Raw genomic sequence first — 14,929 nt, forward strand, 5'->3', positions numbered from 1 at the left:
TTTATAAAGATGAACAGGACGCAGTTTTATTCTCGAGAAGCTGATAGTCCTGGGAGAATCAGACAACTAGGAGGAAAACGTCAATAGCATTTGGTTAGTGGCGATGAGAGAAGATGCTGGGGTCTCTGTTCTACAAGAAGCCTCCCTGACCCCCCAGGGTGAACTAAGTATTAAGGATAAGTAGGATTTTGCTAAGCAGAAGGAACAGGGAAAAGCAGAGAAAAGTGAAATGTGAGCATGCGTGTTCAGGAGTCTGCCAGCAGTTTGAAAGTTCTAGAATTTTATTTATAAATGAGCTGATTTCCCCCCTCTCTTAGATCTGGCATCTGGTATATCCATTTAGCACTCCCCCCCTCAACACACCCTCTTATTTCCATTTGTTATTATCTGTTGGAGTCATAATCCACATTCGTTGTAAAACCTTGCAAGTAATGCGTAAGAATATAGGGAAGAAAATGAAAAGCAACTAAATTTTATTGTTCATGATACCGTATTAATATTCTGTTTAACCATTTCACATCTGTTTTTATTCTGAAGCACAGTGTTAGAATATACTTTTAAATAATACTCAGCATCTCAGTGATAAACATTGTATGGGTCCCTTTTTTTCTCCTAGATGCTTGAATGTAATGGACTTAATTTTCATTACATTTTATAAACATCACATGAAAGCTGAGGCCCAGGATGCTTTTCAGGTTGACTTAAGCCACTTGAGGTAATGCTCACCTTCACCTTCTTTTCTCTTTTTGTCAACTTGGGCTGCAGTTTGGAATCACCAGTGGACCTTTTCCCCAAAACACCACTGTGTGGATGCCACCCTCAGATTCCGACTCAGCGATGGGTGAGACCGAGGCTTCTGTAGTTTGAAGAAGTCTCCCTATTGAATGCACTTGGAGAGATTTAAAAGCTCCTGATGCTAGAGATTATAAATTAATAGGCTGAGGTGCAGCCTGGTGATCACGCTTTTTCAAAGGTTGAAACCACGGCTGCATAGACCATTTCATTTAATCCTCTTAACAACACGTGGTTAGAATCATCACCGTGTTAAAAAAGAGGGGGTCAACCCACCAGCCCACCAGCCCACCAGCCCACCAGCTAAAGCATGGCCGAAGCCAGACTCGAAGGAAGGAAGGAACCCGGTGTCTATAGCTTGTCCCGTCACCGTATCTGTCTCTCAGGATTTTTAGGTTTTTCCTTCAGATCTTGAATGAGGAAGAGCTGAGTGAAACAAGTGAGCATACACGAAGAAAAACCAACACACGAATTTAGAGTTTTCTGAATGCTCAGGAGCCACATTCCTATCTTTAAATTAGCCAGAGGAGTCCGAGGCAGTTTATTTATGTATTTATTGTGGCTTTTGTTGTTGTAGGACTTGATTCATCAGACTCAGTGCATTGACACACGAAGTTTAAAAAGCCTGGTTGGCAGTAGGTGAATAACAAAGTGAATTCTGAGCAATTCGTTATGATGGAAGCTCTGTGTGTTCCTGAGGCTGCTGCTGAAGAATTTTAGGGGAAAAAAAAATAGTGATTCTCTAGCCCTGTGGTTCTCACACTTTGGCAAGTATCAGAATCTCTTCCAGGGGTTATTAAAAGAGATTGCTGGTTCCAACCTGCAACCTCCAGCCTGTGGGGCCTGAGAATTTGCATTGCTGACCAGCTTTCAGTTGATGCACATTCTGCGAATCTGGGACCCACACTTCTGCTCCTGCACGAGTCCGGTCCCATTCTTCATTGAAGGCCCGTGAGATGAAATGCGAAGGCCAAGGTTACAGATGACTGAGAAGAATCATTGTTTCTTATGCGTTATTTCTACCACATCTCACTTCTCTGGGCAAGACTGGGGAACTTCAGAGATTTTTTTTTACTCTTTAACCTGTAAAGCAACCGGATATTAATTTGAGGGGATCAATATTTGTATTAAAATATTGTTTAACTCTTTAGAAGCATCAGATCTGGGTGAATGATATAGTCTAGAAAGGTTACTCATTAATACACTAGAAACTACCACTTTGGAATTTTCCTTCTTATTCTCTTTCTCAAGAAGAGATGGATATAATGACCCAGAAAATCAAGCTCTTAAGTAAATCATTCAGTCACCTGAGACCAGGCAGGGCTACATAAGGACGTAGATTTATTTATGAACATGATTTTAAATATGATTCAAAACTAGGAAACAATTGTTCTAGACGTTGTCTTCTGTGGTGAGGGTGGGGACAGGGCAGGGTTTTGTCATGACTGTGCAACCCCTTTTTAAGAATAAAACAGATACTGGGGCACCTGGGTGGCTCAGTCGGTTAAGCATCCGACTCTTGATTTCAGCTCAGGTCATGATCTTGGGGTCATGAGATCGAGCCTGCAGGGACTCTGCTTGAGATTCTCTCTCTCCCTCTCCTTCTGCTCCTCTCCCTGCTCACATACTCTCTCTCAAATAAATAAATAAAATCTTAAAAAAAAAAAGAATAAAATACTGAGAAACACAGTCAACATTTTCTCCTATCTACAGGGCAAGAGAGGGACAGGAATTAAAAAATAACAACACTTCTTTTCTCAGAAGTCTAAATACAGTTTCATTTAGTGAATAATTAATTCTGAAAGACTAAATATATTAGACCCATTAAAATATTGACAGGATTTCTTCAGAGAAATGCAGAAACTCAATTACAAAAAATAAAAATAAAAAATCAAACAGCATGAATGTGATGATTTTGGCCAAAATCATCAATTTCTTGGGCAAATATTTATTGAGCCTAAATGTCCAGATTACAGTACTAGGCACTGCACAGATGAATAAAAGCCATCAAGAAGTTTACTAAATGGAGGGGCGCCTGGGTAGCGCAGTCCTGAAGCGTCTGCCTTCGGCTCAGGGCGTGATCCCGGCTTTCCGGGATCGAGCCCCACATCGGGCTCCTCCGCTGGGAGCCTGCTTCTTCCTCTCCCACTCTTCTTGCTGTGTTCCCTCTCTCGCTGGCTGTCTCTCTGTCAAATAAATAAATAAAATCTTACAAAAAAAAAAGTAGTTTAGTAAATGGAGAACACAGAGAGTACAAACCAACCTACCTTGATATAAACCAGTTAGAGAACGTCGATAGTGCAAAGCATTATGGGACACAGAGGAGCAAGCCACCGATTCAGCCAGGGGACCCCTGGAAAGAGGAGACATCTCCCCTGGCCTCCAAGGATCGGAAGGGTGTTCTGTGTACTCTGTAAATTGTGTTGCTAAGCATTGTAGCTAAGTGACAGCCAGGATTACAAAGAAAGGAATACTTTCTTTGCAATGCCACATGGTTTATTTATAAATATGTTAACTTTCTCACACAGTAAGAGCATATGAATTAAATCTGGTAGAAATAAACGAAATGTTTACATTTACATACTAGACATCTCAAAGTATTGATTGGGATTGAATAATTGAATAGGCCTAACTGCTCAATCGATGGAAATGAAGCCAATGGTGGGGCCAAACTGGGAGGCTCTGACCTCAGAAAGAACCCATTAAAACTCATACTGTCTCATTTAATCATCTTTGCTAATAGAGGAAACAAAATGTGGCCGTGCTTCCTTCAAGATCTTCCCAGCTGTAATATAGCCAGGCCCAAGACACCTGGCAGTATGCAGTGCACGCCCCTTCTGCAGACTTCTGGAAAGATTGGAGAGATGAAATAGAATAATCCTGATGAGAACACTGATGTTTATAGAGCTGTTACGTTTTATGAGTGATTATAGTTCTTTTTTATTAATGATGAAATCTTGAAAATTTTCCAAATAGGTTGATTTTAAATTTTAATTTAAAAAAATGCCATTGCTTCTGTTTTGCTCCTCCTTAGTCATCTTTGTTCCTTGGCTTAGATATTCTAGAATTAGACTATAGTTATATTACTCTGAAACTTGGGGAAGAGAAACTAATGAATGGAGAGCTGTACCAACCTTTCTGTGAAATCAGTGATGGAGAAGGGAGATGGAGACCTCAGGTTCCCTTTCCGTATTTTACATTCTCACTACTAAGGTATGCGTTTATCCTGGGAAACTTACAGATCACACATCCAAAAAGTGTGTGTGTCTTCAGCAAGAAAGGAAGGGTTAAGGTGTACAACTGGTAGGAGTAGCTTTATTTCACTTTCCTAAAACAAAACTATTTTGGGGAGCAAAATTGTGTACTGGTGAGTGCTTTTCTGTACTCCCTTGTGTCTTTTTAAGAGGATGTCACAAAACTTAAAGGAAACCACCTAAGATTAGGAGGGCAAGACAAGTGGAATTTAAAAAACAAGAAATTCAGGTTCTGATTTTGCAACCTAACAACGGAAATGTCTTTGGGCAAGCAAATAAACTCTTGGACCTCAGTTTTGTCATCAATACAATGGGGATAATAATAATATAGTTTCTAACTGCCCCACAGTATTGTTGTGAGGAACAAAAGATGCATGTGTGAAACTGCATTGTTTTTTTTTTTTTTTAAAGATTTTATTTATTTATTTGACAGAGATAGAGACAGCCAGCGAGAGAGGGAACACAAGCAGGGGGAGTGGGAGAGGAAGAAGCAGGCTCATAGCAGAGGAGCCTGATGTGGGGCTCGATCCCAGAACACTGAGATCACGCCCTGAGCCGAAGGCAGACGCTTAACCGCTGTGCCACCCAGGCGCCCCGTGAAACTGCATTGTTAATGTCAAATTAGAGCCAAGAAAAGAAAAGTGTATTCTAGTTATTAATTATAGTTAAAAAATTTCCTAAACCACTAAACTTCCCTAGCTGGTTATATTTTAAAAATATAAAGTTTAAAAAATCTTCTTCCTTTGCTAAATTTTACTTCTTTGTTTAGAGTTTCAATTTATCCAAGGGTGAATTAATCTGTTTCTTTTCTCACTGATGAAAATTGGCTTTGATTTATTTAATGTTCTAATTCAAGTGGTAACTGAACTATTAAAAAAAAACGGGGTCTTTAATTATGTTATTTGCTTTTCTGTAACACAAAATTTGATTGGATAAAGCTCCTGACACAAATAGCTGTGTGTTTAGTGACAAACCACAGGTGAGATAAGACCCCTGGGTTTCAGAGTGATTCTTGTCCTCATGTCCCCTCCCCCAACACCGTAACTGTTATTTTATTTATTTATTTTTTTTCCATTCCTGTTATTTTAATCTATAAGGCAAAGGGGGAAGGAATTCTTTGTCTCACTCTCTTTTGCATCCAGAGTCTGGTTTTCTAGAAAAGTTTTTGTCTCTCCTTGATGTGAAATGTTCTCATCAGTGTCTTGGTCTTGGAATGAAACCACCAAACAGAATATGCAGGACTCGGTGAAAGAATTACAGGCATTAAAGAGAGGAAGAGAGTGGCCTGAAGGCAAGCCCTTTGTCTTTTTCTGCTGATTAATTAATTCCCTTCTTCCTCTCCCATAAGAAGAGAAATCCACCTCCTTTCTGAAAGTGTTCAGTATTCAGCACCGTTCCAGCATAATGCCGCGAAGAAATGGAGCTCTGTGGCCATTCTTCATGGGAGCCTTGTCAACATTTAACCAAGGGAATCCCGGAATCCTTAATATAGAAATTTTTGTGTTGTATATAAGAGCCGTTTTTGAATGCTTTTATAAAAAAGTATTGGTTTGCAGGACATATCTGGGGTATGGTGATTTTTAAAAGCTGTCAGGTTAAATGAGAAAATGTTTTTGTGTTACCCTGGTGAGGGGCATAGATTTAAGTATTGATGTGGCATCATTGTTTTAATAATAAGTATTGTTTTTCATTATCTCATACTTAGTCAATATGAATATTTGGAAAACAGAAAAATAGAGGAGGAAGAAAGCCATCTCTCAGAAGACTAAATGGTCCAGGAGGGCTGGAGCAACTTAAAACGGTGGACCTCGTCTTCTCATTTGCCTTCTCTTTTTCTATCAGCTTCCTCCTCTCTACTGACTTCTTTTTTATATACATATCATCTTTTAAAATTTCCTATATTGCTCTAATAATTTAACCTAATTATAACCTTTAAATATGGCAGCAAGACACTGAGTATTAAAATAGGTCATTACTTCATTCACTCATTGAAGACATCTTCATTGTGTTTCTGTAACATCCATGGGAATATGGACTGAGTGCCCTTGCACTCAGTATCCGGGGATACCCTCAGAGCTGGTGCGACTTCACAGATTACGGTGAGGGAGGGGTTAAGGTGGGGAAAGGAGTGGCCACTTAATGGAAACCAGGTCCCTAAAAGAAATGATAGTCAAAATGTGTTTATGAGAGGACACCTAATTCCCTGGAGAGAAGAAAGAGAGAATTTCTCTCTACCAATTCATCCCTACTTCTTTTTAAATAGGTGAGTCTCCTTATCTTTCTAAGCTTTTGGAGAAAGTAAAGGACAGTTTGGTATACAGTTTGAGTATTTATCTCTTGGGATCTGATGTCCCTTAGCTCTTACTTGGGACCTTTGTCCTTGGAGGGCTCATCTCTCTGCTGGAGGTCCGTGCACTGGTATATCGTCAACAACTGTGAGATTAACAATAGGAGCTTGTTACTAAGTAAGCACTGGAAAGAGGAGACATGTAATCTTTTCTAATATGAGCTTTTCTACTACCTGAGTGTGAAACTTGGGTTAAGACTCTTAACCACTCTGAGCCTCATTTTCCTCACCTGTAAGGTAACCAAGTCAGACTCATAATCCCCGTGGTCTTTCCCTCTCTGTAATTCCCTGTAGCCAGACTTTGTGTTCTGCTGTAGATTAGTGGCCATTCAGTGTAACAAGAGCAAAGCCTTGTAAAGAAATTGAGTTCTTGGGATATCTGATCGAAGGAGCTCCTGGGTGAATGAGCTTGTGCTCGGGATAATAATAAAATCAACAGCATTATTGAGGGAACTGCTAGGCTAGAGGGATGTGGAAGAATGTCTTAAAGGAAGAGAAAAGGAGTAGGAGCAGTTTTTCTCTCCCCTTCTTTCTGGTAAACAATGTCCAGTTGAACGCTCTGGAGAGTCAGCAGAATCATTGAGCGTTCCAGATCTGTCTTCTTCACACTCATGCACGAAACACAATGGTTAGCTTTAAGGAGGACAACTTCTTTCATCCCCTCTCATTATATTGAGTCCATATATGCGTGGCAGCGTTCTAGCAAGCAGTTTGTATCCTCTTAGGGCCAAGGTTACCGCTCTGTTCACTGGGGGGGATACTTGCTCTTCATTTCCTTTTCTGTATTAAGCACCTTGAACTCCTACTCAAAGATGAAGGCCAAATGAGCGGATAATGCCATTTCTTTAGATTTTTTCTTTCATTTAGTGAGATTTAAAAATAGCATGGCTAACATTTATGGGAGGCTCACTATGTGGATGATGACAGTAAAGTTTATTATCTAAACTGAGGCACTTTGGAGAGTGTAAGGGGTAGTACTGTAAATTATGGAGCTAGGACAGCTGGCGCAAGTCAGAATGGCTTGGCCCACCCGGTCAGGCGGTACCCCCTCCCCCACCCCCAGCTGGGACCAGACACGGGTGCTAAACTATTTTACACTCAGTTAATCCCCGTAACAGTTTTACAAGATTGTTCTTACTGTTATTCCCATTTAATAGCAAAGGAAACTGAGAGTTAGATCCGTGGCATGACCCTAGGCCAAAGCCTCGTGCCTCACAATTGGAATGCAAGCCCAAGGCCTGACTCCAGAGCAGGCTGTGAGGCCTTCCCAGTGGCTGAGGCCTTCCACCATCTCCTGACTTTGGCCAGGCATGACAGACGCACACCCCTAATTAATTTGTCCTGCTTGGGGGAAGCAGATTTTTATCAAATGTGTTCATTTATAAAAAGGAACCTTAGAAGAGTGTGTCAGACAGTTCTAACATCAAAAAAAGAAAAGAAAAGAAAAAAGTAACAGCCTCTAAGATTGTTTATATGGACACCAGATGCTATATAGCTCACTTTCCTTTTTTTTTTAGTGGTCCTTTGAAAATTTGGACGGAAGGGTTAAAGGAAACAATAGGAAAAGAGAACTTTCAAATAGTGTTGAAGAGTCCTCTAAGTCAGGAAAAAAAATACTTCGTGTTTTTTTGATGTTTCACAGCCATATGCATTTTTAACTTTGAATAGATGTCGAATGGGGTGGTTAAGGTAGATAATTGATCATTTTACTAGTATCAAAGCAAGTATTGCTTATTCTAAAATCTGTCGTATTTGACCACTCCCCCCTCCCCATCTCCACTACTCCCCCCACCCCTGTCCTCTCAGAGTTAAGCTACCCTTTATTTTGGACAACAGTATCACACACATGATTGACTCAACAATTTATGGCTTTTAAAAATAGGGATTTTGTCCTCTCTTAGGTTTATTGTTTATCATAATCATCTTTCAAGTGAAAAGGCTAATTTACTCTTTCTATAGGAATATTTTAAGCTTGATTATCATAATATTACAGCTGCCTGAAAAGGTCTAAAACGGGACATTGACCTTGAATGTTTTCTGCATTTAGCTCATGGTGCTTAACATTCAGGAAAGAATATAACTGCAATTCATTTATTAATGTATAATCTCAAAATGTTAACTATTGCTCTGTAAATACATGCCATACAGATTATAGAAAGCTCATAGGATACTAGAAAATGCATCTGGTATTTCACCAGGGTACGTATGTTGGAAATACAGCGTAACTAAAGTCACTTTTCCCACTGGAGCTACTGTAGTTTATAATTTAATCTTTTCTGATATTTTACTATGTATCTTATTAGCTTGATGAAATGAAAGTGAAATAATCCTGAATTAATCAAACAGAAAATGAATTGCCTCTATTAGTTTCTCTGTCTTTGATTCTTCTCCTCTCCCCACCCCCGCGTCCCCCCACTTGCACAAACACTGGGAAAAGAGTTTGGTGTGTTACAGAGGTGAGGTAATTGCTCCCCAGAGAATGGGCTTTTTACATGGAATTGGTAATTTGGGAATGGGATGGATTTATAGGACAAGAGGTTTGTCAAAAGGCAAGGTTTTTATTAGTGCTTCTGTGGAAGGGATCACTTTCAGTCGAAATGATTGCTTCTTGCCAATCGAGACAATAATTTAAATATCAAAGCCTGTGCCCTAGAAATGAAAGGCAACAGAAGATGAGGTATGATGAATTGATGGAGGTTTGGTGGTGATAGAGAGGAAAGTAGTCATACTGACTCCAAAAGTAGTCTTCACGTTCCCAGTGGGAAAGGTGTATTCTTAAGCAGGTTTATAGCATAAAAGAAATCCCAATGCACAGATGAGGAAAAGAGGGATAGGTAAATGAGGTGATCTGCTCAAGGCCACCCAAGTCACGAGAGGATGCAGAAGGGATCCTGGTTTCTAAGCCTCCTGCGTGCCCATCAGGGTTCTTTTCACAGGGATGTTCATTTGTGGCTTTTTTAAAGCATTTAAGATAGTAGTTCGTAATAGTCTTGACTTGCTTTTTGCAGTATGGTACATTATACTATACACAGTCTATCAAAGACAGCAGGCAAGATGGTTCAAAGAGTTAAACGGCTTTTTTAAGGGTTTATGGTCTTGAGGAAAAATCCACAAAGGTAGATTATAAGATGATTTGAAAATCTAAATTTGTTATGCCTTGTTTAGTTTTAAATATTTAACAAATGACAGATGTGCAATATAATATAAAAAATTGCTTCCAAAATAGTGTGACAACTAGAAGCATTTTAATACAGATTAGTCCTGTTAATTTTCACAAAAGGAAGATGGGAACTGAAAGTAGCTATTAATATGCAATAATGGCAAGATGAAACATTTCGCATCATCTTTTAGCAACAGAAGAATTCATTGTTAGAATGTCTTAGGAAAGGATTCTGAGTAAAATACAGTAAAATTTCTGGTATGGAAAACAGGAAGCTACATTTTGTTTGCACCTGAGTTTTGCTTGTTGCCATTCTGTTCTTTCAAATGGAAATGAAGTATATTTTCTGCTGGTGTCTGTGCATGAGTTGGGGTCTGAGGATGAACTTGTCTGGATATTTGTGCCTGCATTGTTTAAGGAAAAAGAGATTGAGACTATGCATGGACCCAAGGCCTGGTGCATAATAGATGGATATTAACTAATTGATTAATATTCCCTGTGAAATAGTCCTAAGAGGTTCTTTTATTTAGTTCCATTTTTCCTGCTTTGGGTAGACTCCTTGTGGTAAGATTGTGAAGTGTATTGACTGATTAGCAATATGTGTTTATTCTAGGCTGTTTATCTATTTGTTTGTTTCATTTTTTCCCCATATCCTTTGTCACTGAGATTCTAAAAGATTTATGCTCAGTATCGCTCATGATGTGTGTATATCCTGTGATTATCCACTGTTTCCTCCTTCAAGGTGAGAAAACTGTGGCTAGGGAAGATTCTGGAGATGACTAAGCTGCGTGTCTATAAAATATTCTGGAAGCTGTCTTGCAAGTTTAGTGCAGTAGATATTATTTTAAATTTTAAATTGGTTAAACTGGATTTAAGACAGTAGGTGTAATCTTAGGTCCTTGACTTATAAAGGTGACACTTTGATCCCAAAGGGAAGCATACAGATCCATGTATGTCTGTACACTAGCATACTTCTGGTCATTCAGAAAGCAGCTAGCTCAGTGGACACTGTTCCTTGCATTGAAGAAATATGGTTAGTGAAAGATCGGTGGGGATGATACGCTGTGTTTGTACATGTGTCTCTGTGAGCGCAGAAGAGACTTACACGTGGAAGAGTCTAAATATGTTTAAAATATATACCAATGAAATCCAGTGGTTCATAATGGGGCAAATAAGTACCCAAAAGGAAATAAGAAGATTGTGGGAAGTAAACGATGACTCCTATGAAATGCGGTGACTTAAGGTCCATCGGTAAATAACTGACTGCAAATCTTGTCTTTAAAAAGCCATTTCAAAGGAGTAATAAACAGGTTCTGTCACAGCATGATAATGCAAAGAAACTGAATACAGTGCAGGATTCTGCACAGGTGCAAAATCTGAATGTATTGAGTGCTTTAAGCTGGGTTGAGTACGTGAAATAATCTTTCTTTTTTAAAAAAGAGTCTTTAGAAAAAATAAAAAAGAAACTCTGTTTTTGGAATATTGTTTAAAAATGTGTACAACTGGATCTATTAATTACCCTGAGAATTTTAGTTTGTTCAAAAATGAAAATAGTAATCTTTGAACCAAAGATATTTTTCTTTCTTTCTAATGCAGTATTAGCTTCCATTTTAGAAAAATCATGTTTCTATTTCAAATGCCTTTTTATTTATTTTTTAATTATAAAATGATTACATGTCTCATTTTAGATTGAATAGACAAATCTTTTTTTTTTCAGTGTCTGCAGAATGCTTGGATTTTCTTCTACATCTCAAAGCTCTTTTAATTCACTGCTCACAACCAAATTTACATCTTAATTGCAGAGTTCACATTTAACAATATAGACAGCATAATGCTACTGGTAATTAAGCTTTTACTACCTGCTTTTATACAGTATTCTCAGGCACAGTTTTTGCTATGTGAGTTCTCATCTAAAAACTTGTATGAATTTAGGCCACAAATAAAAGGAATCAGGCCCATATCTTAGATATGGCCAAATACATGGCAGGAAAATTGCTTTCTTCTGTGGGGGGACCAAATCATGTCTGTCATTTTTACATTCTGAATTTTAATGTGGCTGTTCTATTTTAGTGTTTTGTTTTTTTAAAGACCTAGAAAATTTGAAAGGGTTGAGAGAGAGAGCTGAGTTCTGATTTAGTGAATTTAACACACTCTGAATATCTGAACTAATTTATTTTGATCTCAAAGATTATACTATTTATATCGTGGAACACTTAAGATGCAAAAGGTTGGTAGGAGTAGAGCTGAATTATATCAAAATTGTGGGTCTTCCACTCTCCATAAGGGAGCAGTTTGCCAAAAATAGCTGGATATATTTGCTAGTATAAAATAACTTGTAGTTCAAAATAGAACCTAAGAAAACTCTTTGTTACATGAAAACTAAGAACACATTCTGCATTATTGAGGGAAAAATAAGCTTCTCTTCTTATACCCTTAAAAAAAACCCCACTTTTGATTGAGAATTCTTAGTTTCCTAAATTATTATCTGCTTGAAACTAATCCTTATAATGGCCAGACTGTGTGATGATTTACAAAATGTTTCTAGGTTGATTTTTTAAAGCATTCAGGGTGTGTTATGTAGAGAAACAAATATGTACACTGCATTTCATTTGGAAACTGATGTTTTGGGTAAAATCATATAGATTTGTATGTGCCTCCCAGTTTGGAAGCTTGTATTGAAATAAGTATATGATTAAGAACACTTTTAGTGCACTGTGTAGTAATGCTCTCCATGCGGGGGGGAGGAAACACAGTCTTTATTTTGTCAAAATGCACTGAGATGGATTTAATGTCCTATTTCCCCTACAGCCCGCACACCCCCACCCCTGTAACTGGAGAAGCCAATTTGTCCTGCAGTTGTTTACCTTTGCTTTGAAAAGCTATGCATTGTATATCTATATGTAGAGAGACAGCAGGTAAAGAAATGTTTACACATATAATTTGCATAGGCATTCTCTCAGCTTGTATTGACGCACTATTTCCTCTTCTGTAGTTGTGCAAAACTGCATTCCACCTCAGAGATGACGATCCCAAGGGCTCACATGCCCGAACAATTTAGAAGAATGTCTTTGATTTTTCAAATGCCCAGTATGTAACAGGAAACCAGGAAAAGACGCGATTACGAATAAATGGGGGGGAAGTACAGCACTAAATAAGAAGCAGCCCCCGGGGGTTTAAAACACAGACAACGGCAGGACAAACTTAATTCTCTACCTTCCGCGGAATCCTTTCCCAAATTAACTCAGAGTATGCGTGAGTTCTTCTTTTCAAGGCAAAATAGGTCTTAGGTTAGACACCAAAGACAAATCCCTCCAGTGCCTAGAGAGTTAAGTTAGTTATGTTTCTTTTGTAGCTTCCCAGAAAAAGCAAGCAAGACAGACAGACAGAAAAGAAAAAGCACGGTCTCTCCTGGGAGCGTTTCGATCGCTGTCGTCCCCGCTCGCTTTTTCTCTCCCAGTCGCGGTTCTCAGTCCCCTCGGCTCTCTGCACCCTTCCTACCTGCCTGGCTCCGCTCGCTCCGTGCAGCCTCCCGTCGCCTCCCTCCTGATTGGGCAGAGGCCCCCCAATCGGCTGCGAGGCTGGGCCGGTGGGACTGCATATGTAAAGCCCTACTTCATATTAATAAGCTCCAATCGGGGCTTTAAGTCCTTGATTAGGAGAGTGTGAGAGCTTTGGTCCCAACTGGCTGTGCCTATAGGCTTGTCACTAGGAGAACATTTGTGTTAATTGCACTGTGCTCTGTCAAGGAAACTTTGATTTATAGCGGGGGTGCACAAATAATGGTTGCCGGTCGCACATGGATTCGGTAGAACTTTGCCTTCCTGAATCTTTTTCCCTGCACTACGAGGAAGAGTAGGTACCTTTTTCTTTCCTTTTTAAAACTCGCCGTGGGGGTGCGTGTGTGGGGGTGGACTTAGAATGTATCTTTGCACACGGATTCAGGTAATGCCCTGGGTATGTTGTGTGCACGAGTGCTTGTTTGTGTCTGTCTTGTGCCTTTTGTGTTGAGGGTGATCTCCTAATTCAGTAAGTCGCGAATTGTTCTCTGACTACAATGTTACCTTTGAGGCAAAGCTCAGTGACTGTCAGTAAAACAGCTGTGTGACAGTCACTTCTTATTCAGGTGCTAAGAATAGGCACTTGGCACAAATGCTTAGTGAACTGTTAAAATGCATCTTTTACTAGGACCCATTTTCCCAAGGAAAGATGTTTTAAAATACAATATTCAAAATGATTTATACTATTGAGTGCCTCTTATGTGTTTGCAGTTTGACAGATATTTTCAGCTCCCTGTCATTTCTTACCGCGCAGAGTTAGAGGCAAAATTGCACATTTACTAATTCTCCTTCAGAGAACAATTTAAAAACTAGCCCTGTGCAATTCAGGGCTAGAATAATGTTATTTGCATGGTTAGCGTTAAGTCAGCACTTAACAGACAAATCAGTCCATTAAGTAACATGAGATTTTCACACATTATAAATATTTAAGGGGAGAAAAAACTGAAGAAGAAACAGTAGTGACTTTTAAAATTTCCCCTTGAATAGACCACGTTGAGGCTGTGGATTTGTGTCATGTATCATGTCCAGAAAATATAGAAAAGTACTTTTGTTCTTATATGCAGTTTCATCCAGATTTATGAATATCTTTATGCACATGGATGTGTGTGTGTGTGTGTATATATATATATATGTCTTCAGAACACTAAAGGTGGGGGAGAAGTGGTTGGGGTAGGACAAGTAAATTAGGCATTCTTGTGTCAATGAGTAGGTCATAAACTTAATTTCAACCCACTGTTAAGATAAAATATTAGAATACCACGGGAGCTGTCACTGGATCATCTTTCTGTTGAGTCAGTTATATTGCTTTGCTTTCACATTACAGTAATACTAACTTATAATTCTGAAAAGAGTGCTCTTGGCAAACATCTCTCTATAGATTGTGAAGAAAATCTAAAACTCTTGAAGCTGAGGTAGTGCATTATAGGTAGATGTCCACTAGCTGTCCTTAGCGACTGCATATTGCCTTGCTGTGTAATTAAGTAAGAGATGAAAAGTGACTTGCAGTCTCAGTGGCTGCTCGTGTGTGTAGGAGTGTGAGTGTGTGTAGATATGTCTGTGCACGCTGGCACGTGCACACACACACACTCACTCACAGTCACATACACACCCGCACAAGGGATATTCTCCAAGAGATGGACGTAGGAGGAACTGAGAGCTTGGAAGGTTGTGTCCAGTTTGAAACACTCAGAACAAGAAACAACCTTAAATTGTGTGAAAATACAAATGAAAAATAAACAAAGGTAGGACTGCCCACTCAGGTGTAGCTTGAAGGTTAGTGCACCTGGGGCTGTAGAATTGGAGGGTCTAAATGTCTTCA

General features: G+C 39.2%; 1 protein-coding gene across 34 annotated transcripts in view; it reads left to right on the forward strand.

Moving 5' to 3' along the window:
- ESRRG (estrogen related receptor gamma) overlaps nt 1-14,929 on the forward strand; it is a 607,049-nt gene that overhangs the window by 370,664 nt on the left and 221,456 nt on the right. The window contains exon 1 of one of the 34 annotated variants that reach the window (XM_045809589.2): nt 4,532-13,405. The exons of 31 other annotated variants lie outside the window; for them this stretch is intronic. In XM_045809589.2, the coding sequence (XP_045665545.1) occupies nt 13,350-13,405 (56 nt within the window). In that variant the 5' untranslated portion in view covers nt 4,532-13,349. Of the gene's footprint in view, nt 1-4,531; nt 13,406-14,929 lie in introns of those variants that run through there. 2 more of the 34 variants (XM_045809590.2, XM_045809591.2) reach the window with 2 other exon arrangements.

This window comes from Ursus americanus, chromosome 2, assembly GCF_024610735.1.
Source record: "Ursus americanus isolate L20-20 chromosome 2, mUrsAme1.1.p, whole genome shotgun sequence".
Taxonomy (NCBI): Eukaryota; Metazoa; Chordata; class Mammalia; order Carnivora; family Ursidae; genus Ursus; species Ursus americanus.